General features: G+C 59.9%; 2 protein-coding genes across 10 annotated transcripts in view; one reads left to right on the forward strand and one right to left on the reverse strand.

Moving 5' to 3' along the window:
• Positions 1–274: 274 nt before the first annotated feature.
• On the reverse strand, positions 275–9,081 carry ZNF467 (zinc finger protein 467). Of its 9 annotated transcripts, none has more exons than XM_074036318.1 (6): positions 8,849–9,081; positions 6,844–6,918; positions 6,280–6,396; positions 6,014–6,085; positions 4,993–5,103; positions 275–2,154 (listed from the first exon to the last, which is right to left on the reverse strand). In XM_074036318.1, exons 4-6 carry the CDS (start codon positions 6,039–6,041, stop codon positions 629–631), a joined length of 1,665 nt encoding a protein of 554 aa, XP_073892419.1. In that variant the 5' UTR covers positions 6,042–6,085; positions 6,280–6,396; positions 6,844–6,918; positions 8,849–9,081; the 3' UTR covers positions 275–628. The 9 variants fall into 9 exon arrangements, with proteins under 9 accessions (XP_073892419.1, XP_045244100.2, XP_045244099.2 ...); XM_045388165.2 differs by lacking the exon at positions 6,014–6,085 and adding an exon at positions 7,156–7,354 and having other exon boundaries at positions 8,849–8,948; XM_045388164.2 differs by lacking the exon at positions 6,014–6,085 and having other exon boundaries at positions 8,949–9,081.
• Positions 9,082–9,540: 459 nt separating this feature from the next.
• SSPOP (SCO-spondin) overlaps positions 9,541–24,843 on the forward strand; it is a 60,067-nt gene continuing 44,764 nt past the window's right edge. The window contains exons 1-27 of the mRNA XM_065542729.1: positions 9,541–10,527; positions 12,123–12,305; positions 12,708–12,790; positions 12,957–13,136; positions 13,379–13,623; positions 13,717–13,816; positions 14,553–14,711; positions 14,800–14,879; positions 15,307–15,459; positions 15,732–15,903; positions 16,010–16,250; positions 16,559–16,703; positions 17,921–18,038; positions 18,580–18,755; positions 18,840–19,067; positions 19,244–19,409; positions 19,634–19,868; positions 20,609–20,798; positions 20,913–21,007; positions 21,264–21,520; positions 21,871–22,005; positions 23,152–23,348; positions 23,450–23,577; positions 23,666–23,775; positions 24,126–24,275; positions 24,371–24,464; positions 24,556–24,725. Of these exons, the coding sequence (XP_065398801.1) occupies positions 10,430–10,527; positions 12,123–12,305; positions 12,708–12,790; positions 12,957–13,136; positions 13,379–13,623; positions 13,717–13,816; positions 14,553–14,711; positions 14,800–14,879; positions 15,307–15,459; positions 15,732–15,903; positions 16,010–16,250; positions 16,559–16,703; positions 17,921–18,038; positions 18,580–18,755; positions 18,840–19,067; positions 19,244–19,409; positions 19,634–19,868; positions 20,609–20,798; positions 20,913–21,007; positions 21,264–21,520; positions 21,871–22,005; positions 23,152–23,348; positions 23,450–23,577; positions 23,666–23,775; positions 24,126–24,275; positions 24,371–24,464; positions 24,556–24,725 (4,288 nt within the window). The 5' untranslated portion in view covers positions 9,541–10,429. The remainder of the gene's footprint in view (positions 10,528–12,122; positions 12,306–12,707; positions 12,791–12,956; positions 13,137–13,378; positions 13,624–13,716; positions 13,817–14,552; positions 14,712–14,799; positions 14,880–15,306; positions 15,460–15,731; positions 15,904–16,009; positions 16,251–16,558; positions 16,704–17,920; positions 18,039–18,579; positions 18,756–18,839; positions 19,068–19,243; positions 19,410–19,633; positions 19,869–20,608; positions 20,799–20,912; positions 21,008–21,263; positions 21,521–21,870; positions 22,006–23,151; positions 23,349–23,449; positions 23,578–23,665; positions 23,776–24,125; positions 24,276–24,370; positions 24,465–24,555; positions 24,726–24,843) is intronic.

Below are 24,843 nucleotides of genomic sequence, written 5' to 3' on the forward strand. Positions count from 1 at the left end.
TTCAGCTCCGGTCTGTGACACGTGGCGTGAGTGAAATGCACCCTAATGTTCCTTCCTTATACTTCCGAGCTAGAAGCAGGAGCCAGGGTGGTGGTTTGGTGAATAAATACGTTACATTTTGATTTGGGAGAACCAATTAACAGCAGCTAGCTAAATGTAACTCACCCAGGACAGAAGGGCAAGTGGAGAGGGGTGGTCTGCGCGTGGATGGAGTTGGGACAGTGGCTAAGGAGAGTCAGGGTTCCCTCCCCAACTCATTTAACAGCTTCAGAACTTTCTGATTTTAATTTTAATGAAACTTTAAGTACTTAAATAATCACTCTTTTCCCGCCCTGGTTGAGGCCGCGCTGGGTCCAGGAAATATCTGCTTTCCAGCGGGGCACCTGGGTGGGAGCCTTCCAAGAACTTCAGCCTCAACTGTTCCCAGCAAGGGTTCGCTCGCATTTCTGTCCTAGGAGGTCCAAGCTGGGTATCCTGTGCGGACGCAGACACTGCGGGAAGGAAACAGGGGTCCCGCGGAGGCCAAATCTTCGGACAGCTGCCCAGGCCACCGTGCTCACCCCAGGCGGTCTCATGGCACAGGCCTCTCGAAACTGTAGGCAAGAAAGGGTCCTGGTGAGAACTAGGCTCAGAAAAAGAGCGGGGGCGGCGCCACCTCTGGGGGAGGGGACCAGGCTGGGGCCGCGAGGGCGGCGTCCGGGGCCGCATGGGCGGCTTCGCCGTGAATGAGCTGGTGCCGCACCAGGTGGGTCTTGCGACTGAAGCTCTTTCCGCACTGTGGGCAGGAGAAGGGGCGGGAGCCTGTGTGGATCGCCTGGTGGCGGACTAGGTTGGTTTTGGAGCTGAAGCTGCGGGCGCAGACGGCGCAGGCGTGGGGGCGGCTGCCCGTGTGCACCGCCTGGTGGCGGCCCAGGTGCGACTTGCGGCTGAAGCGGCGGCCGCACTGAGCGCAGGCGAAAGGCCTGGCGCCGCTGTGGGCCCTGGAGTGGGCGACCAGATTGGGCCGCGAGCCGAAGCGGCGGTCACACTGCGTGCAGGCGAAGGGCCGTTCGCCCGTGTGCACGCGCCGGTGCCGCGCCAGGTGCTGCCCATGGGCGAAGCCGCGCCCGCAGTCCGGGCAGAAAAAGGACCGCTCGCCCGAGGGGGCGCGCTGGGGCGCCACAGGATCGGATCCTGGGCCGCAGTCCGGTCCGCCAGGCGCGCTGGCCAGGGGCTCGGCGGTGGGGGGATCCACGGTGGCGCCCAGTGCGCACTCGTTGCACCCATAGGGGCGACCCTCGCTGCGGTGCAGACACTGGTGCGTGGCGAGGTTCTTTTTCCAGCCGAAGCTCAAGCCGCAGTCGGAGCAGGCGAAAGGCTTTGGCCCGGGAGGGGATGGGGTGGGGGACGGGGCAGTGGAATGAGGAGAAGCGGACGCGTCGGGAGAGGGCCTGGCCGGGCCGGCCGCCTCGTGCACCCTTTGGTGCCGCACCAAGTGCTGCTTATGCGTGAAGCTGCGTGCGCACTGCGCGCACTGGTAGGGTCTCTCGCCAGTGTGGATGCGCTGGTGCCGAATCAAGTGCGTCTTCTTGCGAAAGCGCTTCTCGCATTCTGTGCAGGGGAAGGGCCGCTCGCCAGTGTGGGTCTTCTGGTGGGAGCCCAGGTGGATCTTCTGGCTGAAGCGCTTGCCGCACTCCGCGCACGGGTAGGGCCGCTCGCCCGTGTGCGTGCGCAGGTGGCGGGTCAGGTGGGCCTTCTTGCTGAAGCGCTTGTCGCACTCGGAGCACGGGAAAGGCCGCTCCCCGCGGTGGCTGCGCTGATGCAGCAGCATGTGGGCGCGCTGCGTGAAGCTGCGGCCGCAGTCCGGGCAGGCGCAGGGACCCTCGCCCCGGTGCAGCCGCTGGTGCAGTCGCAACGTCAGCTGATCCCGGAAGCGCCGCTCACACTCCCCACAGCCGTAGGGCTTCTCGGGCATCGGAGCCCACCCGGACAGCGCGAGCCCACTCAGTGCCCCCGGGGCCCCTGGCTCCAGTTTGTAAGCGGCAGCCAGATGCCCCAGGTCAGGCGCAGGAAAGGGGCTGGGAAGTAACGATAGATGCTGGGGCCATTCGACCACCTCTTCTGCCTCCTGATCCTCATCCTCTACCTTCACCTTCCGAATCATCCACTCGTCTCCTGAAAGATCAAAACAAGAATTGTCTATTGAGCTCCACGTGCGGCAACCTTTATTTAACCACAGGATCTCCACTTGCTGGAGCCCTGCGGTCTGGCTCTGCTCTCCACTCTACCTAACGGTTCCTGAGGGTGACCAAATCCGCAGCTTTTCTCAGGCCTCCTGCACTCTCGGAAGCCTGTGATGCGTGTGAACACCACACCCCTCCCGGGGGCTTCTTCCCCGGCCTGGATGTGCCCAGGAGCCCTCCGGCACCCCTGAAGAGGAAGGTTGCCCAAGCTTCAGTCCTCCTGCTTCGCTCCAGGTTCACATCCCTTTGGTGGCTGGCCCAGATCTTCCTGCTCCAGCAGTGCCTTTCTGGGACCTCAGTCTCCATCTCCGGTCCAGCAGCTCTCCTTGGTACTGCAAACTGGCCGCGGCTCAGCAGCTTTCTCACCACACACCTGACCTTCCCAAACTGAGCCCTGGCTGACTTTAACCTTAGGACTACAGCCTCCTTCCCTGGTGGCCTTGAAAACTTGATCTTTGACATCTCACCTGGGGTGATTCTCTTGCTCTTTAACCCCCACCCCCAGCCCACCTTACCTCTAGTGGCCAAGGAACCAGGGTGCCCTCGTACTCCTGCTACTCCCTTCTTTCCTGCTGGACAGCTGGAGGGGAAATCACCATTTAGGAAGACCAGGATGGAGTTTACAGGGTCTGGGGAACTAGTGAACACTGGCTCTGGAGAAGCAAGGAAGGCCCTCTGGGGGAGCCTCAGCCTAAGGGCAGGTTGCAGGGGATTCCACTGGAGTGTTGCCCCTCTCAGGTGCTGCAGTGGTCCAGCCAAGAGGAAGGAGCCCGGGGTCCAGACGAGAGGGTCCAATTTAGGTTCTCCTCTGTCACTAACTAGGAGTGTGACTTTGGTTCAGTCACTTAACCTCTTTGAGTTATGTTTCTTAGTCCGCTAAGAAAGTTTTCCCTTTGTCTAAGAGTTGGAGTAGTTTAAAGCTCTTACGCCTGTTTTGCATCATCAGCTCCTGGGGAACTTTGAGAAAATGCACAAATGGGGGCAAGGCCCACGAATGTGTTCCATCTTTAAAGCTCCCAAAGTGACTCTCATTTGTGAATCACTGAATCAGATAATTTGAGTTCCTGTCTGGCCTGAGCCTTGATTCTATCACACATGGACTTCCACAATCAGAGGTACTCCCAGTTTCTTCTATCAGTTCATTGACTCCACACTCCTGTCTACTTATCATACTGTGATACTGCTTTCACCTTCATTGTGGCACTCTTCACTTTTCTACTCAAGAACCATCAATAGCTCCTATTTATTTTTAATTGAGTCAGGGTCTTGCTCTGTCTCTCAGGCTGGAGTGCAATGGGATGATAATGTCTCACTGCAGCCTCAAACTCCTGGGCTCAAGCGATCCTCTTACCTCAGCCCCTCAAGCAGCTGCGACTACAGGTGTGCATCACCATGCCCAGCTGATATTTCTTATTTTTTCAGAGATGGAGTCTCACTGTGTTGCCCAGGCTGGTCTTGAAATCCTAGCCTCAAGCAATTCTCCCACCCCAGCTTCCTGAGTCGCTGGGATTACAGGCATGAGCCACAGTGCCCAGCCCAGCACCCTATTATTTGAAGATAAAACAGGTTCCAGCTGTATCTGAGGCTCACCCCACCCAAGTCCAACTTTCTTTCTCCCAGGCATGGACCTTCCACTTCAGCCAAGCTGCTCTCTTCCCCTTTCCTGCTTCAAGATCTTCTCACCCTAGAACGCCTTCCCATCCTCCACCCCAGCCCTTTCAGAACTGAAGTTTACACCTTTCTCAAAATGCAGCACAAATTAATGTTTTTTTTGACAAATTCCCAATGCATGTGGATCTTTTAGCATAAACTCCTATAGCACTTACTGTTAACACTTTTGTACTTATTTGTGACTTGCCTTTATGCTATTCTTTTAATTCTTTGTTCTGGCTCATATTAAGGTCATTTCAACCAGATTTTATCTTCTGGGGTGCAGACATTTTGTGTTCCATTTCTTTTGTGTCTAATAAGAAAGGTGTTTTTATGTGTCTGATAAAAATGGGGACTGCTGCCGCTTATTGAGGACCAACTGTAAATGAGGTGGTGTAAACACACTGTCACAAACCTTCACAAACCAAAGCTCCTGGAGTCAAGGTGGCCTATCCAAGGACACTCAGCTAGTAAATGCAGAGCAAAGATTCAAACCAGGCCCAGGTAACTCTACGGTTCATCTCTTTCCCCTATATTTAACACAGCCTGTATGTAGTAGGTGCTCAATAAATCCTTGCAGAATAAATGATATTCCCCAGGCAAAAGGTAATAAGGATGGTGGTAGTGGAAGGAAGTAATGGTGGGATTGTTGAGAGAGAATGAGCAGTTTGATCACCCTGGGTGTGAGGAGATGAGTTGAATACAGCAGATGTGGAGCATCTGGGTACCCTCACAATCAGAGGAAGCTGGGGAAGGCGGCATGTCAGGGGAGAGGCAGTGAAAAGGTTGACCAAAGCCATGTATCTTCATGGCAACTGTAATTAGACATAGACTGGGGGAAATAAAGAGGGGGAGGCAGGATTTCTAGAAGGCATTTGAGGGGAGGCTGTGTTTCTCTTTGGTGACCAGCCTGTCTGACTCCTGCCATCTACAGATGTGAAATTCCCTTTCAGCACCGAAGCTCCACAGCAGAAAGGTGCTGGACTCAACTTGGGTTGGAAGGGCCTGGACTGCCTGTCTCCGGGGATTACCTGCCTCATGAGATAGCAGCTCCAGAGCTTGCTGGGCCCCGTTCCCTTGGCCTGAGCCCATGGTGGGATGAAGTGACAGGAAGACTCACCTGGGCAGGCGCCCACAGGCTGAGCCTTCTGTGCTGTGCACGCCTGGCCTCTGCAGGGAGCCTCGGCTTGTTCTGTGCGGGCACCTTCCTCCGGTGTGGGGGCCTTGTGCCCTGGCAGAGAAAGGATACCTCAAGGACTCTGGAGACATCACAGATGGCCAAAGGGCCCCACTGGTGCTGGGAAGAAGGAACATTTGAAACCCTGGCTCTAGCAGGGCCCACAGGGTTCCTCCCACATCCTACCTGAATTCAGGGGCTGAGTTCCTGGCTTCCCAGGGGCTGCCTCAGACTCCTTCGAGCAGGGCAGCTGCTAAGGGTATGTATGAGATGGACCACAAGGTCACAAGAGCCACCACTGTGAGGAGCTTCCGGAATACGTGTATGTAAGACAGTGGAAGCAAGGAAGGCCCCTAGGAGAAGGGCTGGGGCTTTCCCAGCCCCCACATGGACCCTGGTTCCAAGCAAATCGCTGGGGAGAACCAGGATGTCAAAGGTCAGGCACATTCCTGCCTTAATGCTCTGTTCTGGCTGTACTCCTGCCTGAAGCACTTTTCCCCAATCTGCTGAGCTGTCTCAGCAGATTGTGGCATGATCATACCTCACTGCAGCCTGGGCTTCAAGGGATCCTACTGCCCCAGCCTCCCAAGTAGCTGGGAACACAGGCATGAGCCACCACATCTGGCTAATTTTTAATTTTTTTGTGGAGACAGGGTCGCGCCATGTTGCCCAGGCTAGTCTCGAACTAGGCTCAAGCAATCCTTCCACCTTGGCCTCCCAAAGGGCTGAGAATACAGGCATGAGCCACCATGCCCGGCTTCCCCCAGCTCCTTCAAATCCTACACAAATCTTACCTTCCCAAAGAAAGCCAGTCTCGCCACCCTATTTAATCCTATAACATGCCCCACCCACCCTCACCGGCAGCAGTCTTGGCCCCCACCCCCCCGTCAACCCACTTCACCAGACATTATCCTCTCTCCCAGAGCTCTTATCATCTTTGAACGTAGTCTATAAATTTCCTTACTTATTGTTTGCTGACTCGCTGCACTCATTAGGATTAAGCTCTTGCAGGTAGGGATCTTTGGCTATTTGGTCACTGAGGTATTCCAAATGTTTAGAATAGCATCCCGCACATAGTAGGTGCTCAATAAATATTTGATGAAGGGAAGGAAGGAAGGGAGGGTGGGAGGGAGGGAGGAAGGAGGGAGGGAAGAAGGGACGAAGGTAGGGAGGGCAGAAGGAAAGCAGGCAGGCTCCTCCCTGAGCCTCTCCATGGTTCCTGTTACCTACCTGAGCACACCCCTAGTGCTCTCTCTTCCCTAGAAGAGGACATCTGCTCCTGGACATTATGGGATCCTTCCCTGGGCTCACTTTGGGGGACCATCTCTGGCTGTCCCACAGAGAATCCTGTTACAGGCAGAAGGGTGGGTCCAAGTAAAGCATCCAGTACAGAACAAGTAATCAGAGGCGGGGGCTCTTCCCCTTCCCAGCCTGTCCAAGAGACTTTTCCCAACCTGCTCAGGAAGGACAGGGTCTCTCACCAGCATGGACATGGACAGGTATCAACCTCAGTCCCTTTGAGTTGAGTCAAAAAGGACAGAAGGAAGAGATAGCATAGATGTAAATATGACTGTGCTCTGTGAGTGCTCAAGTGTGCATATGGTCTGGAGCGCAGCCTCTACTATGTATGGTCCAGGCATTCAGACACCCCACGCTACAGGAAAGCAGGTTGCCCTACAGGCCCCTGGGGCCTCAGGGTTGCAGCCTCCTGAGGGTGGCTCTGCTGTCTGAGTTGTAGATGCTCCTGAATCCTCCTAAACTTTTCCCCAAGTCCCTTCATTTCTGCCAGCTCACCCAGGGAGCTGAGGGCCTCCAAGGTCTCTCTCATGGTAACCCAGAGTAGCTCCTCCTGGGGATCGGCCACAGACCCTATGGAGAAAAGACAACCTTGTTCAGATTTTTCCCACGCCAGCTTCCACCTGGGCCCTGGCTCTGCCCAACCTCTCCCTATGGGCTCTTCCAGGAGCTCCAAAGGTAACATCTCCAGGTACTGGGGGATGTTAGGGAAACTGGATTTCAGAAAGCCAAGAGATCTTTGAAGGTGGCCCAAGAAGGCCTTGAAACCATTTCTGTCAGCTCTGGAAACCAGCCACACCACCCCCTCACCTGGCAGGTCTCTCACCGCCAGCCCTGGCCCATCAGCACCGCAACTCCACGCCCCAGTGTCCTTGCCTGGGGAAGTGCAGTAAAGATTCGATTCTCTGGAGAGAGGCTTGAGGGTGGGAGCCCAGGGTAGGGGGTGGGAAACTGCATCTCCTAGGCCCTCCAGCTGTCACTGCCCGAGCTGGTGAAATAGGAGCCAGCCCTGGGACGGGAGCGAGTGTCACTTTAGGGGTGCTGCTTGGGAAGGTCCTCGAGAGGGTCCTCTTATAGGTAGAAAATGACTGCCTCTCCCTAAACCCCTACCACAAAACCACCTCTCACCCGCGCGGGGCTGCTGCCCAAGGCCCGGACACCGCCCCTGCTGCCCCTTCCCTGCTCCGCCTCCCGCGGCTCCCCCGCCCTTCCCCCAGCAGACTCCCCTCCCCCATCTCCCCGGCAGCCTTCCCTCTGCCCCGCCCCTCCCGCTCCCCCTGCCTTCCGCCCTCTCTCCCGGCGAATCGGGCCGGCGCCCCGGCTCCGCCTACGGCCCCGCCCCTCAGGCTCCGCCCGCCCGCGCCCGGCAGGGCCAACCCCTCGAGGCCCTCTCGGGGTCGGCCCTTCACTGCCACCGCCTCCCCTGACCCTCCGCTCTAGGCTGCCTCGGCGGCAGCGCTCCCCTCCCCCTCCCAGACTCCGGGCTGCCTTTCCCTGCCCTCCCGGTTCTCCCCCGCTCCATCTCCCTCCCTGGCTGCACACCCTCTCCCTTCCTTTCCCCCTCCTCTTTTCCTTCCTCCCCAACACCCGCCCTCCTCCTCTCAGCTCTTTTCCCCAACCCCGTTCTCTCCTCCCCTCCCTCCTCTCCTCCCCCACCGCGGTTTCCCTTCCTTCTCCTTTCCTCGCCTCACCTCGGTTCCCTTCCCCTCCCCCTTTCCAGCCCTCCCCCACGTCTCCCCACCGCCCTCCCCCTCTCTCCCTCCCTTCTGCAGCTCTCCTTCCCCTCCGAGGCCCCCGCCTCCCTTCCCCCTCTGTCTCCCCAGCAGGCTCCAGCTTCGCTTCCCTCCCCGTCCCCAGTCCCCAGAACCGCTCTTCCCCTCCCCCCTCCCAGGCCGCTCCCCAGCTCCCGGGTCCTCTGGCCCGCAAGCCTGGGGGTCTAGGGCTGACCCGCTCGATCGGGACCTTCCCGCGGGCCCTGCCCTCCCCACCCCGCCTCTCCTCGGAACACCCCTCCGCGCCTCTCCCTTCCTCCGCGGCACCCCCTCCCCATTTCTGCTCCCCTCGGACTTCTCCTCACCCCTCCCAAGTTTTCCTCCCGACGGGACCCTCAGCTCCACCTCCCTGCCCCAACGCCGTCCTAAGCAGCTCCGATCGCCGACTTCACTCCAGGTCCCGGCCCCCTCCCCAGCTCCGGGGCTCACCTGTCAGCGCCCTCCTCTCCCGCCCCTCCCGAGCGGCCCGGTCCCCTGCGCCCGCTTCTTCCTCCCCTTCCCCCTCGGCCCCCTCCCACACTCCCTCTCCCCTCCCCTCTGGGCCCGCCGGCCCCTTCCCACCTGCTTCCCGCCCGACCTACTCCCAGCCCCCGCCCTTCCCTCCAGCCCCCCGGTCCCCTCTACCCCCACAGCCCTCACCCGGCCCTCGCCGGCCTTGCCCTCCCTTTCCCCCAGCCCCCGACCTCCCCCGACCCCTGCCCCTCCCCCACGCCCTCCGTCCGCGCCCCTACCTCCGGGGCTGTCACCTGCGCGGAGCCGGCGGTGACCCGAGCGCGGCGCTGAGGGAGACGCGGGCGGGGCCGCCTGCAGCGGAGTCTCCCCGGCCTTTACCTGGCTGGCCAGCCACTCTGCCCGCGCCGCGGGGACCCAGGCGCCCGGGCCTCCTGCCCCGCCGGCTCTGCTCACAATGGCGCTCGCCGCCTGCAGCTCGGGTGCTGACGGCCCGAAAGACTGACAGACTGACAGCCCCGAAACTTCGCGGGGAGGAGAGGGATAGACGCGCGGGGAGCTGGAGCCGGGAAACGGTGCCCGCGAAGGAGGAGGGACCGACGGAGCGGGCGAAGAGACTCGGCGCACCGGGCTGGGGGAGGCAGGGGCAGGGGTTTTTAGGAGTGGGGTCCCAGGAGGGATCACTGCGGGCTTAGGTGGGCAGGTGATGGTCTTAAGGCTCCGAGCCCTGAGTAGGTGCTGGAAGTGGGAGCTCAGGACGGGGGAGGGGAGGGTTGGGGAGGGTGATGGGAGAGCGGGTGGAGGAGGGCGAGGAGGCTGGGGAGGAAGGGCACTCGGGCTGCGGGGAAGGGTGCCGAGGGAGGGTGCTCGCGGCCGCGGAGGGAGGAGACGGGGAAAGGTGGAGCGCCAACGGGTGGGGTGGGCGAGGAGGAGTTGGGGGAACGAGGAGGGGGCGTGTCGGGGGGGAGCCAGCGAGTCGTGCACTGCCGTCTCTAAGTCGCCGGTGCCAGCCGGGTGTGCAGCGCCGCGTTCCCGCGGGAGGACGGCACGGGGGGGTCGGCCTGCGAAACTCTGGCCCCGCCCCCGTTCTCCACCCGGATTCCGCCCGGATCCACCCAGACCCACAGCCCCTCGCCCGGAGCCCCGAGGACCGGATTCGAAACCAGCCGTGGGGGCAGACGGGAGAGAGGGCTGGGCCCCTGTGCCTGCGAGAACGGGTCCTTCGAAGTAGAAACTGGGAAGAGGACTTTGAGCCAGGTCCCCTGGGAGAAGGCCGGGCCGGGTCTGGAGCTCCAGGGGGCGAGGCTGGGACGAGGCTGGGCGGAGACTCTGAGGGCGGGGTCCGTGGGAGGGTCTGGGAGGGGGCTGCAGAGAGGGGAGGGCTCTCTGGGCGGGAGACGATTGCTGGGGTGCCTGCTGGCCCGGACACCACCTGGAGTTAGATGTGGAGGGCAGCCCTCAGCCCCAGCTCCTCAGGGGACTCCACTCGCCCTCCCTGCCCAGGTTACGAGGTTTCTCCTCGGCCTCGTTCCCACTGCGCCCACTCCTGAAAGCTCCGGAGGTGCTGAAGTCTGGACTGTTAGATCCCGGTCTCCTCTCCATGAACTTTCTCCAAACTCCCTTGGGTTCCAGCTTCCTCCCTCCTGCCCCTTTACTGGAAAGGGTGGCTCCAGCTCGGGTCTCTTCCCAATCTCAGTGCTGCCTGATCAGCCCCGGTTTGAATCCAGAGCTGAGAAAGAGGGTGGGAAGGGGAGGGTGTGAATGGTCCTTGAGCTCCTGCTACCACAGCCCACCACAAGGATGAGTGCCTGGAAGAGCGCCCATCCCTCGAGCTCAGCTGTGAAGGCTCCTCTGCCTCCAGGATGAAGGGAGCCCCTGGAGCAGCATGTGTCACTGTGCGTGCCGGGGTGTGGCCGAGCACCTGTGCCAGCGTTGTGAGACTTACAGTGAGAGTGTGCATGTGTGTAAAACAGGAAAGGAGGGTGACTGGGTTGCATGTGGCCCTTTCTAAGGACTCCAGAGCGGGAGTTGATCCCAGCCATCCGTGACCCCCTAAGAGACTCACTCTGGGCCCTTTTTTGGCCCCGGGACCAATGGTGAACCCAGGAGGAGAGTCCCGCCCAGCTCTGGTTCTCAGCAGCCGCCTTCCTCCCCCAGGTGGAATGACTACAGGATGCTGGGAGGGATATCAGGTTTAGGAGACCGAGGGGCGTGGAATTGGAGCCAGGCTGCATTCCAGCCCCGGTGTCCGGGTGTGCTTGGAGCTCTGCTGGGACCAGGATGGACCCCGGATTCCCCTGTGGAGCCTGTCACTGCCCCTCCCAGCCGGACTTTCGGATTATTTCATCCGGCTTAGCTCTCTACCCCAGGGCTGGGGGAGCTGGCTCCCCTGCCCACTCCTTCCAGAGGGTCCTCTCATTCCTCAGCATAGGCTTCCCAGTTCTAGACCCCAGAGATTCTAGGAGACCCTCCAAGAAGGAGACAGGGTGGGCCCAACCAGCCATACATAATCATTCTTATGGTCACAATAAGAAACTGAACTCTTACATTTTCCCCACCCATCTCCACACACTCAGGATCCCCAGCTACCCTGGAAGCGCTCCCGCTCACTGCCCCCTACTCCTGAGTTTGGGCAAGAGAGGGGCGGGAGGCAGGGGAGCACCATCCAGGCAGAAGTTCAAGGCTGGAAGACCCCATCGGTCATTTAGCCCAGGAGCTCTTAACCTTTTCATGGGGTCATGGCCCTCTTGAGAATCTAATAAAAGTTATAGAACTGTCTTCAGAAAAATGTGCACATACAATTTCAAAGATTACTGGAGTCTGAGTCCTATCTGTGCATCCCTGGGAAGTCCCTGAAATTTTTACTGGGAAGGAAATTGAGGCCCAGAAAGGGAGGGTGGCTTGCCCAGAGCCCCATGTTAATTTGTGGTAGTGCCTGAGAGTGTGAACACACACACACACACGGAAACAGATGCACTGGGAGGGGACAGGAAGGATACTGTTTCCAGGGAGAGCTGGCCTCTGAGGGGCTGGTGTGGCAGGTCCAATCCGGTTGTGGGCAGCTGGTGCCCTGGGGCATGAGACTGGAATAAAGCCTCCCCAGCCCCCAGGACTGGCCACTGGGCTGCGGGGAGGCGCGTGGGGCAGGAGAGAGCGCCGCTGGCCTCTCTGTGCCCCCTCTGCAGTATCGCCTCTTTTGAGCCCAAGCCTCACGTTCCCCAAAGGTGCCCTGGGGGTGAGGGTGCCATGCTGCTCCCTGCCCTCCTCTTTGGAATGGTGTGGGCCCTGGCTGATGGGTAAGCAGCCCACCCTGGACCCCTCTGACAAGGGTCCTCCTTCCGCCACATGCCCAGGGACCCTCTGGAGCATCAGACTCCATGCACCCCACCCCCGGGGTCCTCCCTCCACCCCTGCCACTTCCCATGAGTGTCTCTCCCTGCCTTAGCATCCTCTCCTCCTTACTTCGTTAACACCCCTCGGGAGTGGGGTCACAGGACAGGGCTTTTGGTGACAGAGGGAATGGTGGCGGCAGCTGTGGTTCCCCATCATGGGCAGGCGGTGGTGTGAGTGGACAGAGACCATCCGTGTGGAGGAGGAAGTAGTACCCCGTCAGGAGGACCTGGTACCCTGTGCCAGCCTCGACCATTACAGCCGCCTGGGCTGGCGGCTGGACCTGCCCTGGAGTGTCCGCGCAGGGCTCACCCGGTCCCCAGTGCCTGGGCTCTGTCCTATCTACAAGTGAGTAAGGGTGAGAGCCTGGGCTGTCTGCTGGGCCGGAAAGGAGTGACAGGCCGGACATCCTAAGAGTAGGGAGGCCCTGGAGAAAGCAGGGATTTGGGACGTAGGTTTGGAGTGGGCCTGGAGAAGGGTGGAGTGTGTGAGATTAGGTTGGGGGGTGAGTGAGCACTACGGTGGGCAGGACAGGGAGAGGCCCGAAGCCCACTCCCTCTATCTCCCGCCCCAATCCCCGTGGTCTGCCCTCCCAACATTATTCTCACTTTGCATGTGGAGAAATTAAGGCCAGGGGAAATGATGTGATTAGAGTAGCTGACAAAACTGAATGTCCCCAGCCCTCCCCAGGGTGGGACTGGGCTGAACGCTAACATCTCTTCCCCGTTTCCACCGGCTCGGTGGGCGCAGACCTCCAGAAACCCGGCCTGCCAAGCGGAACCGGACAGTGAGGGCTTGTTGCCCAGGCTGGGGGGGTGCCCACTGCGCTGAGGGTAAGCACCTGAGTGCGTTTGGGGAAGTGGTACCTTCTGGGAGTCCTGGGCAGGGGATGTTAGCTCAACTTTGTGGTTTCGGGCAGAGAACCAGGGCCGGGCTGAGAACTCCAGGCTACCCCATCTTCATTGCCTGGGTCTGCCCCATTCTCCCCACCTACTGCAGCCCTTGCCAAAGCCAGTCCTGGAGGCCACTGCTTTGCCATGTGGCAATGCCAGCTACAGGCAGGCTCAGCTAATGCCTCAGCAGGAAGCCTGGAGGAGTGCTGCGCCTGGCCCTGGGGACGAAGCTGGCGGGATGGCAGCTCCCAAGCCTGTCTCAGCTGCTCCAGCCGACACCTGCCAGGTGTGTCTGCAGACTCCAGCCTGCCAGACAGGCACAGTCCTGGCCATCACCCCTTCCGCCTCCCCAGGCACTCCCACGTGGAGTTCTTGTGCTGGGCCCTCTACAGGGCCCATACTGGCTCCCTGGCCCACTAGAGGGACCATGCCCTGTCTGCCTGCCTCCCGCTGTGCCGGGAGCCCTGTGTCCTCGCCCTCCACCTCTGCCTCACACTCAGAGGTTCACAGTTGGTGTGTCTCTCCCAGGTGGTGCCTCTTCTCCAGCCCTCCTGCAGCCCCTGGCAGGGGCCGTGGGCCAGCTCTGGAGCCAGCACCAGCGTCCCTCAGCCACCTGTGCCTCCTGGTCGGGTTTCCACTACCGCACCTTTGATGGACGCCACTATCACTTCCTGGGCCGCTGCACCTACCTGCTGGCAGGTGCTGCGGACTCCACCTGGGCTGTCCACCTAACACCCGGGGACCACTGTCCCCAGCCTGGACACTGTCAGCTGGTGAGGAAGAGAGATGGGGCAGCCACATGGGAGGAGGTTGGACAGGGGAGGAAGAGAGCCCCGGCCCCCTTTTCCACCATGCATCTCCCCAAGGTCCAGGTGACGATGGGACCTGAGGAGGTGCTGATCCAGGCTGGAAATGTGTCTGTGAAGGGGCAGCTGGTACCTGAAGGGCAGTCTTGGCTGCTCCACGGTGAGAGCACTGGGGGAGCAAGAGGCTGCCCGGGCCCCCACGTGCTCCTCTGGGACAGTCTCTCCACCCTCCAGGCAGGGTCAGAAAAGGAGCAGGGGGCAGTTTGGGAATGAGCCCACGGTGGGCCCCCAGCCATTGCTGTTGGGAGGCACTGAAGTGGGGAGCTAGTGAGGGGCCGGGAGGAACCAGGCCTGGTCCCGACCCTCTGCAACTACCGCCACCAAACTCTCGTGGCACCAGCTCAGACAAGTCCCTCTACCTAACTGTCCGAGTCCCAGTTTCCCCACCAGCCTCAGAGGAGTGCTGTGAGGTAGCACTTTGGTGCTAAGCAATGGGAAGCTCTCCTCACAGAACCTTTGTCTGGCTGGGCTGCAGGGTGAGGTGGGGGTGAGCTTCTTGCATGTATGCCTGTGTGTGCACGGGTGCAGTGTGTGCATGTATGTGTGCATGCGTGTGTGTGCACATGCACGTGTGTTTCATAGTTCACTCGAAGTTTACTCTCTCCAGAGAGCGTCTGCAGCTTTCATGAGCTCCTCAAAGAGAGTTGTGATGGAAATCAATCACTCTGCTGTAAAGCATGTACTTTTGGTATAAAGTGCAGAGCCCTCTAGAATGTGAGACTTGTGTGAGTTATTTCCCTTCTCCTTTCCATCCCTGCGCAGCTGAGCCCTGCTGTGGTAGTGGAAAGGGTGAGAATTGTGGCTGCAGGGGGCAAGTGACCTCTTTCTGTGCCCAGGGCTGAGCCTGCAGTGGCTAGGGGACTGGCTGGTGCTGTCAGGGGGCCTGGGAGTCGTGGTACGGCTGGACAGGGCTGGCTCCATCTCCATCTCTGTGGACCACGAGCTCTGGGGACAGACACAAGGCCTCTGTGGGCTCTACAATGGCCAACCAGAGGGTAAGTGGGGTGTGGTTGGTTGCTGGGGTAGCAGGGAAGGGAAGACCAGAGGCCCTAGACCCAGCACCCCTGCCTCACCCCTTCTCAGATGACTTCATGGAGCCAGGCGGAGGACTGGCCATGTTAGCAGCCACCTTTGGAAATTCCTGGAAGCTCCCTGACTCGGAGGTGAGGCTGCCCCTGGGGCCCCTCCCTCCCAGTTGTCTGCCCATTCCCAGCTTTTCAGCTTGGCTCCTGACTCCTGAACCTCCAAGCCCTTGTCCTGGTTTCATCGCTGGCCTGTTCCCTAGGACAGGGCCTGGCCCTCTTCCAGATCCTCAGGGGCGGAGGGCAGGCCTTGGGGTCCCACAGAAAGCCTGGCTGCCTGCCGTGAACTAGCCATCTGAGGCCAGTGTCGGTGAACCAGTCAGTCATTTATTCCCACCACTACAGCCCAGTGTGGGGCTGCCACCTCGCCTCTCTCCCCAGCCCCAGGATGTGGGCGGTGGGCCTGAAGGTGGGGCCCTGGTGCTGTGTGAGAGCAGGAGGCATTTTTCTGGGGTCCTGGTTAATGTCCCTCATCACTGCCGCCTGGTCTGATGTCCTTTTTCTGCAGCCTGGGTGTCTGGATGCGGTGGAGGTGGCCCAGGGCTGTGACGGCCCCCTGGGGCTCACACAGGCAGACGTAGAACCTGGCCACCTGCGGGCTGAAGCCCAGGACGTGTGCCATCAGCTGCTGGAAGGTCCATTCGGGCAGTGCCATGCCCAGGTATGAGTGGGGTGGGGGTGGTGTCTGGCACCCAAGGGAGGGTGCTAAAGAAGTGTCAGTAAGCTGGTCTGGCCCTGCCTGTGGGTTATTTTGGACCATCTGTCAAACCCCCACCTCTCCATCCTCGGCTTTATTTCTGGGAAATGATGGCTCATATGTGTGATCTCTGAGGTCCCTTCTGGGGCCTATCCGCTTGGTTATAAGTCATGGAGTGATGGAAGCAGGAGGCAGGAGGCGCTGGCTGTTTGCTGAGGGGCCGTCCTTTCCTGCAGGTCTCCCCTGCTGAGTACCACGAGGCCTGTCTCTTTGCCTACTGCGCAGCGGCCATGGTGGGCAGCAGGCAAGAGGGGCAGCGGCAGGCTGTGTGTGCCACCTTTGCCAGCTATGCCCAGGCCTGTGCCAGGCGGCACATCCACATTCGCTGGAGGAAACCTGGCTTCTGTGGTATTACTTGGGCCTCCCTGCGCTGTGGGATTGACTGAGGGCCTCCCCACCCAGCAGGATTGACTGGGGTCTGGCGGGGGACTACAGCTCACTCATGTGCCCACAGAGCGCCTGTGCCCCGGGGGCCAGCTCTACTCCGACTGCACCTCCCTCTGCCCACCCAGCTGCGAGGCGGTGGGTCAGGGAGAGGAGGAGTCCTGCAGGGAAGAGTGTGTGAGCGGCTGCGAGTGCCCGCGAGGCCTCTTCTGGAACGGCACCCTCTGTGTGCCTGCCGCCCACTGCCCCTGCTACTACCGCCGCCAGCGCTATGCACCCCGTGACACCGTGCGCCAGCTGTGTAACCCCTGGTGGGTTCTTGAGCCATGCTGGGGGTTGGTGGCCATGTGGTACCCTCGGATCCCTCCCTTTACACCCTCTCTTCAACCTGCTTCCCCTAAGCCTCCAGCCCATTCTGGGTCTTCCTCTCGGATACTGGGACTGCTGCTGGCGTGGCTGATGGCCTTGCCGGCTGGCCTCTACCCCTTCAGCAGGAGGGGCTTCCATGGGAGGGGAGGAGCAAGGGTTTTTGGGGGGTCACCTCCAGCTCAGGGGTCATCTCCACCCCCTCAGTGTGGACCTGATGCCAGAGCTCATTGTCTCATCTACGTGTCCACAGCGTGTGCAGGGATGGCCGCTGGCACTGTGCCCAGGCCCTATGCCCCGCCGAGTGTGCCGTGGGCGGGGATGGGCACTACCTCACCTTTGATGGGCGGAGCTACTCCTTCCGGGGCGGTCAAGGTTGCCGCTACAGCCTGGTGCAGGTGGGCAGAGGACGGTCTGCAGGGGTGGCACTCTGCCAGAGTAGGGGCCCTCCTAAAGGGCACAGTGGGGCTGACTGTAAGGAAACCCCTAAATAAATAAGGGAAACCCAGAGTCTTCCCAGGAAAGGCCAAGGGAGAACCAACACTGGGGGCATGGCTGTCACAGGCCTTCAGGCCTCCCGCTGGGTTCTCGCCTCCTCCCCGGCTTCCCTGTGAAAGTCCCTCTGTCATCACCACCCAGCCCAGGGCCACTAACCAAAACCCATCTTCAGTCGTGTCTCTCACAGATGGGACGGCTGGGCTTGTTACAGGCTACTTCATGCAGGGGAAATAAGAGGCCCTGCTCCCACCCTAAACCTCCCCCAATGAAGTGAGCTCACTTCTCAAGTTCAGGTGCAGGCCACGATTTTCCCAATCATCTGGGGCCCCCTGAGTGATCTCTCCATGGAACTATTGGACCATTCCCACTCCTCTCATAAGTAGTGATGGGGGTGACAAGGTCCTGGGAGCACAGTCCTCAGAGAGGCTGTGCCTGTCCATGGTGGGGGAAGAGGACAGCCATCTCCCCCAGCAAACACAGTCAAAGATGCATGTGTGTACATACACACACAGGCTGCACAGCAACACACAGAAATCTGCATGTGCAGAGACACACACACACACACACACAGAGGCTACAAACCAACACAGAGATCTGCATGTTTACACACACACATACAGGCTATACACCAACACACAGAGACTTGTATGCACACACACACACATACATGGATCCAGGTACACACAGAGAGACACAGACATACACACGACACACACTCATATATGTGCATGTAGATGTAGCACGTGTGTACATGTGCACACACATACGGGAGAACATACATGCCCATGAGGAGGAAAGAGAGGAGTCATCTCACCCTAACATGCGGACACGCACTTAACCTACGCACAGTCGTGCACACACAAACATGCACACACATACTTCCACATGACACCTGTGTGCACATCCATGGCCCTGCACATGCATACACACAAACATCCATGCATGCCGGCCCATGGTGAGGACGAAGCCCCTTACCTGGCAGACAGTCTGGCTGGCCGGAAGGTGAGCAGCTGCCTCCAGGTGCGCGCTGAAGGTGGTCTGTAGGGAAGGTCTCCAAAAGCCTCCCCAGAGAGAGTCGGCCCGCCTGGCCCCACTGAATTCCCCCTGCCTGCCCCAGGACTATGTGAAGGGACAGCTACTGATCCTACTGGAGCATGGGGCCTGTGACTCTGGGAGCTGCCTCCACGCCATCTCTGTCTCCCTGGAGGACACCCACATCCAGCTCAGGGACTCAGGTAGCCTCTGCTCTGCACTCTTGGCGCAGTCCCAGGCCTCCGGTCACTGCTCCCCCTCCACACTACCCTATGGCTTTGGAGTCCAGACACTCTTCCCCAGAGTCCTGCTCCTGAGCACACTGCCTCAACTTCCCTGGCCCTCTCATCTCTGAAGCAGACACACAGAGTCCTGAGGAGAGATTCCAAGGCATCTTCTGCCCCGTCCTGGGGTCAAATACAAGTCATGCAGCTATGAGAGCTTGAAAGGCCTCGAGGCATGACCAGACCGGGCAGGCCACTCTCAGCAGGGTCCCTCCAACCCTCCCCAACCAGCTCCTGGCTCGCTATCTAGCTCCTCCCACACACTGATCATGAGGGTGAGGGACTGGAAAATCTGTGTGCCAAGGGTAGTCCTTGGGCCACAGGGGTAGGGTGGACACTTTAGTTGTCCCCAGCAGCCCACCCTGACACGGGACCTCCTACTTCCCACCCAAGCTCCTTCCCTTCTCGCAGCCCTATCCTTCCACGTGCCCCACCCCCATCACCAGGTCCCCTGTTCCAGGAGCTGTGCTGGTCAATGGGCAGGACGTGGGCTTGCCCTGGATTGGCGCTGACGGCCTCAGTGTGCGCCGAACTTCCTCTGCCTTCCTGCTGCTGCGCTGGCCTGGGGCCCAGGTGCTCTGGGGACTGTCTGACCCTGCAGCCTACATCACTCTGGACCCCCGCCATGCCCACCAGGTGTGCCAGTGAGGCAGGTGGGTGGCTGAGCAAGGGTGGGGTGGGACTGCATTCGGCTGTCTTACACGCGTGCCTGTGGCCCAGGTGCAGGGTCTGTGTGGCACCTTCACCCAGAACCAGCAGGACGACTTCCTGACACCAGCCGGAGATGTGGAAACTAGCATTGCTGCCTTTGCTAGCAAGTTCCAGGTGGCCGGCAAGGGAAGATGCCCCTCTGGGGACAGTGCCCCGCTCTCCCCCTGCACCACCCACTCCCAGCGCCACACCTTTGCAGAGACAGCTTGTGCCATCCTGCACAGCTCTGTCTTCCAGGTAGCTGGGTTGGGCTCCTCCCACATCCGTAAGATGGGCCAACACCTTCCCTGCCCTCCGCCTGGGCTCTTGGGAGGGTCAAGGAAGACCACACAAGCCTAGGGGTGCTATTGGGGACCAAGGGGATGTAGACTCCATGGAGGAGAAGTTGACCCATTTCCCCATCTCCTCCCAAGGAATGCCACAGGCTGGTGGACAGGGAGCCATTCTATCTGCGCTGCCTGGCAGCCATGTGTGGCTGTGACCCTGGCAGGGACTGCCTGTGCCCGGTGCTGTCTGCCTATGCACGTCGCTGTGCCCAGGAAGGTGCCTCACATCCCTGGAGGAACCAGACCCTCTGTCGTGAGTTCGCTCAGCCCAGCCAGACCTACCCAGGCTCCTCCCCTCCTCCCTAGCCCTTCCCCCTTCCAGGAATGGCTGGGGGCCCGGGGTGCATCACTAGCCTTGGCAGACTGCTGGGCTTTTCTTCCTGCAGAGGCACAGGGGATGTGGGGTGTGGGGTTCAGAGGGGGTGGAGAGAGCCAGCGGTGGCTATGCCCCTGACCTGTGTGTGTCCCTGTGCCCAGCTGTTCTGTGTCCTGGTGGCCAGGAGTACCGAGAGTGTGCCCCAGCATGCGGTCAACACTGCGGGGAGCCAGAGGACTGTGGGGAGCTGGGCAGCTGTGTGGCCAGTTGTAACTGTCCTCTGGGGCTGCTGTGGGACCCTGAGGGCCAGTGTGTGCCCCCCAGCTTGTGCCCCTGCCAGCTCGGAGCCCGTCGCTATGCCCCTGGTAGTGCCACTATGAAGGAGTGCAACCGCTGGTGAGGGCAGCGACCTTTGGGGCAAGAGGAAGAATGTGGGGATGAAGAGCTAGCTTGGGAGATAACGGGTGGAGTGTGCAGCCTTGTTGGTGGCAGCATGCACGCTGGAGGTGACAGAGTACTGATCACTTCCCCTTGGTCGTGGGGCACTTTAGGGTCCATAAAGCACTTTCCTGTGCATCATTTTATCTAGTTTTACTTCCTACCATAACCTAATAAAGTAAGAAGTGGAAAAATTGTTCCCATTTTGCAGATGAGGAAACTGAGGCTCAGACAGACTAAACAGCTTGCAGAGTCACACAGCTTGTTCAAGAGAAGTGAAGGCAGATTATGGATCTGTGCAGGCAGGACCAGGATCCAGGGTTGATGAAGGTGGGGGCTGAGGATGCAGGCTTCAATGCAACCCCTCTCCTACCTGGGCTAGGAGTAGGGTGGTTCAATACCTCTGTCCTGCTCCAGAGCCTGGAGGATGGCCCTATTGGAGCTGGGACAGAAAGGGTGACAATGTCTATCCCAGGCATGTCAGGGTGCTGGAAACAGTCCAGCTCCCTGTGTTGGTGACTGGGTATTGGGAGCTGAGATGGACAGGTCTCCAGCATCAGGGCTGGTTTTCACTCAACATGATGGGATCTGGACACCTGGGAACCCAGCAAGCGTCTGGGTTCCTGAGATTCTCACCAGGTCAGATCAGGTCCCTGGAGGCTTAGACTTGCCTCTTACTCCTTCTCAACCTCCTGCAGTGTCTGCCAGGAAAGGGGCCTCTGGAATTGCACAGCTCACCGCTGCCCTCCACAGCAGGCATTCTGCCCCAGGGAGCTTGTCTATGCCCCTGGTGCCTGTCTCCTCACCTGTGACAGCCCTACCGCCAATCACTCCTGCCCTGCAGGCAGTGCTGATGGCTGTGTCTGTCCACCCGGCATGGTGCTGCTGGTGAGTCCAAGAAAGAGCTGCGTGGGAGAACAGGATGGCCTTCCTTAAGCCAGGGCACTGCCCTGCTCCCCTCATGCCCCTACATGGTGCCTTTTGTTCCTGCCCTCTGCCCAGGACGAGCGCTGTGTGCCTCCTGACCTCTGTCCCTGCCGTCACAGTGGGCAGTGGTACCCGCCCAACGCCACCATCCAGGAAGACTGCAACGTTTGGTATGCCCAGCTGCCGTGACCTCTAACCCTTTGGCCTTGTGGCCCATGGCTCCCCATACATCATCCTTCCCTCCACCGGAAGGGGTTGGGGTGGTGGGGGCTGGGGTATTCAGACTGGCCTGGGCCAGAGGGCCCTGCAGGACCCCTCCACCCCGAGGGCTGCTGAAACTGCCTGGAACCTGGACCAGCTGCCTCCCCTGGATCCAGCCCCAGGGCCCTGTCCTCAGTGACTCTGTCTCCCCCACCTTGCCCATAGCGTGTGCCGGGGCCGGCAGTGGCACTGCACAGGCCAGCGGTGCAGTGGGCGGTGCCAGGCATCAGGCGCCCCCCACTATATGACATTTGATGGACTGGCCTTCACCTTTCCTGGGGCCTGCGAGTATCTGCTGGTGCGAGAGGCCAGTGGCCTGTTTACAGTCTCTGCCCAGAACCTGCCCTGTGGGGCCAGCGGTCTCACCTGCACCAAAGCACTGGCCGTGCGTCTGGAGGGCATTGTTGTGCGCATGCTCAGAGGTGGCTGCAACATTGAAGGGTGACATTGCCAGGGAGGGGCACACCTGTATAGCTTCCCAGCTGTGCAAGGTGGGCGGGGATGGGGTTCCCTGTGTCTGCCCACTGCTGGCAGTCTCCTTACCAGGCATGGCTGCCCTCCATGCCATGGGGTTGGTGCCTCTCCTCTTGGGTGGGACTCATAATACCAGAAGGCTCCCAGAAATTAAGTCCCAGAGAAGTCTAATGACGTGCCCAAGGTCACATAGGTAGAGAAGCAAAAGAAGGGCTCAGTGGGGGAGCTAGAGAGCCTCATGAGGATCTGGAGGACCCTCTCCTCCAAGTAGGGCCTGAATGCCTCTCTTCCTCTACAGGCCGGGCAGTGACAGTGAATGGGCTGAGCGTGACGCCCCCCAAGGTCTACACAGGCCCCGGGCTGAGCCTGCGTCATGCTGGCCTCTTCCTGCTGCTCTCAACCCGCCTGGGCCTCACCCTGCTCTGGGACGGAGGTCAGGCCCCTGCCCTCCCTCAACCATCAGACCCGTGCCCCACCTTAGCACTATAGGGTTGGACTCACCCCAAGTTCTTTCTCCCAACGTCTGACCCTCCCTCCTCCTGGTCTCCCTCCACTGAGCCCCTGACACCTCCACAGGGCAGATTTCTAGGCTGAGAGCTAAGCCGACAGCCAGGCTAGGACTCTGAGCTCTCACTTTACCTCCCTGCCTGGCTGGCACTCGCCCTGCCCCATGCCCAGCCCAGTGCCACCCCTACCTTCCAGTCCATGCAAGAGGTCCGAGTTCCCAAATTAGGTTTTTTGCCAGGTGCAGTGGCTCATAACTGTAATCCCAGCACTTTGGGAGGCTGAGGCGAGCAGATCTCTTGAGTCCGGGGCTTCGGGACCAGACTGGGTTGAACATGGCAAGACTCCCTGTCTATAAAAAACACAAAAATTAGCCGGGCACAGTGGTGCGCGTCTGAAGTCTCAGCTACTTGGGAGGCTAAGGTGGGAGGATTGCTTGAGCCTGGGAGGTCGAGGCTGCAGTGAGCTGTGATCACCCCTCTGCACTCTGCCTGGGCAATAGAGCGAGAAAAAAACTTTTTTTAAAAATTAGGTTTTCATAATTATCTTTTTCATCATTATGAAAGCAATCCTTCCACACCAAGGGAAACATTGAGAAAATACCAAGTTTTAGAAAGGCGAAATGAAAATAAATATCCTAACTTCCCATCACCCATATAAGCAGTTGGTTTATATGTCATATCTAACTGCTTCTGCAGAACTGACGGAAACCCAGATAACCCCCATATAGACTTGGCTCTGAGCCGCTGGGCCGCCCTCCCAGCCTGCCGCCACCGAGGCTGGTGCTCCTGAGTCTCACAGTCCATCCTGGAGTGTGGTTTCCCGGAATCTGACCTGATGGAGAATTTCCCTCCCCCCAGCCCTTGGCTTGGTGTTAGGAAAATAGGCTCCTACTTCCCACCTTGAGCCCCCCAAATGTAGGTCTCTTCATTTATCATCGCCAATCATCCCCCCACAAAAGAGGTAACCACACCTCCTGGTGGGTTGGTACCTGGTGGTGGTAAAACAGACCCTGGGTCTTCTGGCCCAGATAAGGGCTTGTGGCATCACTTTTAACCATGCTGTCTGCCACCAGGGACTCGGGTCCTGGTGCAACTGTCCCCTCAGTTCCGTGGTCGCGTGGCTGGGCTGTGTGGTGACTTTGATGGAGATGCCAGTAATGATCTGCGGAGCCGCCAGGGCGTCCTGGAGCCCACAGCTGAACTGGCCGCCCACTCCTGGCGCCTCAGCACCCTCTGCCCTGAGCCAGGAGACCTGCCACATCCCTGCGTGGTGAGTGAGGGTGGGAAAGCAGGAAGGGAGGTTCCTGGAGGCAGGGCTGGGGAGGGTGTCCGCTAGTCCACTGTGCTGGAGACGCCACCCTGTGCCTGCAGGTGAACACACACCGGGCTGGCTGGGCTCGGGCCCGCTGCGGGGCGCTGCTGCAGCCCCTCTTCGCATCATGCCACGCAGAGGTCCCCCCGCAGCAGCACTATGAGTGGTGCCTGCATGACGCCTGCGGGTAAGGAGGGGACAACCTGGAGTGGGGTCGAGGTGGGGGTGCCAGGGCGTGCAGAGGGGGTGCCGGGACTGAATACTTCCTCCCACAGCTGCGACTCAGGGGGTGACTGTGAGTGCCTCTGCTCGGCCATTGCCACCTACGCAGATGAGTGTGCCCGGCATGGGTACCATGTGCGCTGGCGTAGCCAGGAGCTCTGCCGTGAGTGTGCCCTGCCCTCAGTCCCCAGTGCTCAATCCTGCCACTGCCACAGGCTCAGCGTCTTGAAAGAGCTTCTCCTGTCCCACAAGACGGCCGTTCATTCATTCAAGGGCAAGCTGTGCATTGAGTGCCTACTCTGTGCCAGACGCTTTTCTAGATGAGCCATGTATGCAAGAACGGCTGCTGAGTAGAGCTGACATGGCACACATAGGCCCAGGGGGGTCTTGCCCAAGGTCTACACCAGATGCCCCGTGCCCTCCATGGTGGTCACCTTGGGCAGCCAGCCTGGTGTGGTTGCATCCTGCTGCCCTTGTGCCTCGGTGATCCAAGGCTCTCTCTTCTCCTCCCAGCCCTGCAGTGTGAAGGGGGACAGGTGTATGAGGCCTGTGGCCCCACGTGTCCCCCTACCTGCCATGAGCAGCATCCTGAGCCCGGGTGGCACTGCCAGGTGGTGGCCTGTGTGGAGGGCTGCTTCTGCCCCGAGGGGACTCTGCTGCACGGTGTGTAGAGTGACAAAGGGCAGAGGGGAGGGGCACTGAGACTGGGAAGGGCCACTGTGCCCTTTTGCTCTGAGCCCTGTACTCTGTGGCCTCAGGAGGAGCCTGCCTGGAGCCAGCTTCCTGCCCCTGTGAGTGGGGCAGCAACTCCTTCCCGCCGGGGTCTGTGCTGCAGAAGGACTGCGGGAACTGGTGAGTGGGGAGGTCACCTTGGGGGGCACCTATTGAAGGAGCACTGGGCCAAGCCCAGCCTGTGGCTGATCCCAGGACGCTGTGTGCTCAGCACATGCCAGGAAGGTCAATGGCGTTGTGGGGGTGACGGTGGCCGCTGTGAGGAGCCGGCGCCTGGCTGTGCAGAGGGAGAGGTCCTGTGCCAAGAGAATGGGCACTGTGTGCCCCATGGGTGGCTTTGTGACAACCAGGACGACTGTGGCGATGGCTCTGATGAGGAGGGTGAGTGTCTTTGCTCATGTGTGGAAGCGACAGGGTTGGTCAGTCCTCGCACATGTAACTGAGTTTCCTGGGGCCAAGGCAGCTGTCCTGGAGTGGCTTCTTTAGCTGCTGCTCCCAT

This window comes from Macaca fascicularis, chromosome 3 (genome assembly GCF_037993035.2).
Source record: "Macaca fascicularis isolate 582-1 chromosome 3, T2T-MFA8v1.1".
Lineage (NCBI taxonomy): Eukaryota > Metazoa > Chordata > Mammalia > Primates > Cercopithecidae > Macaca > Macaca fascicularis.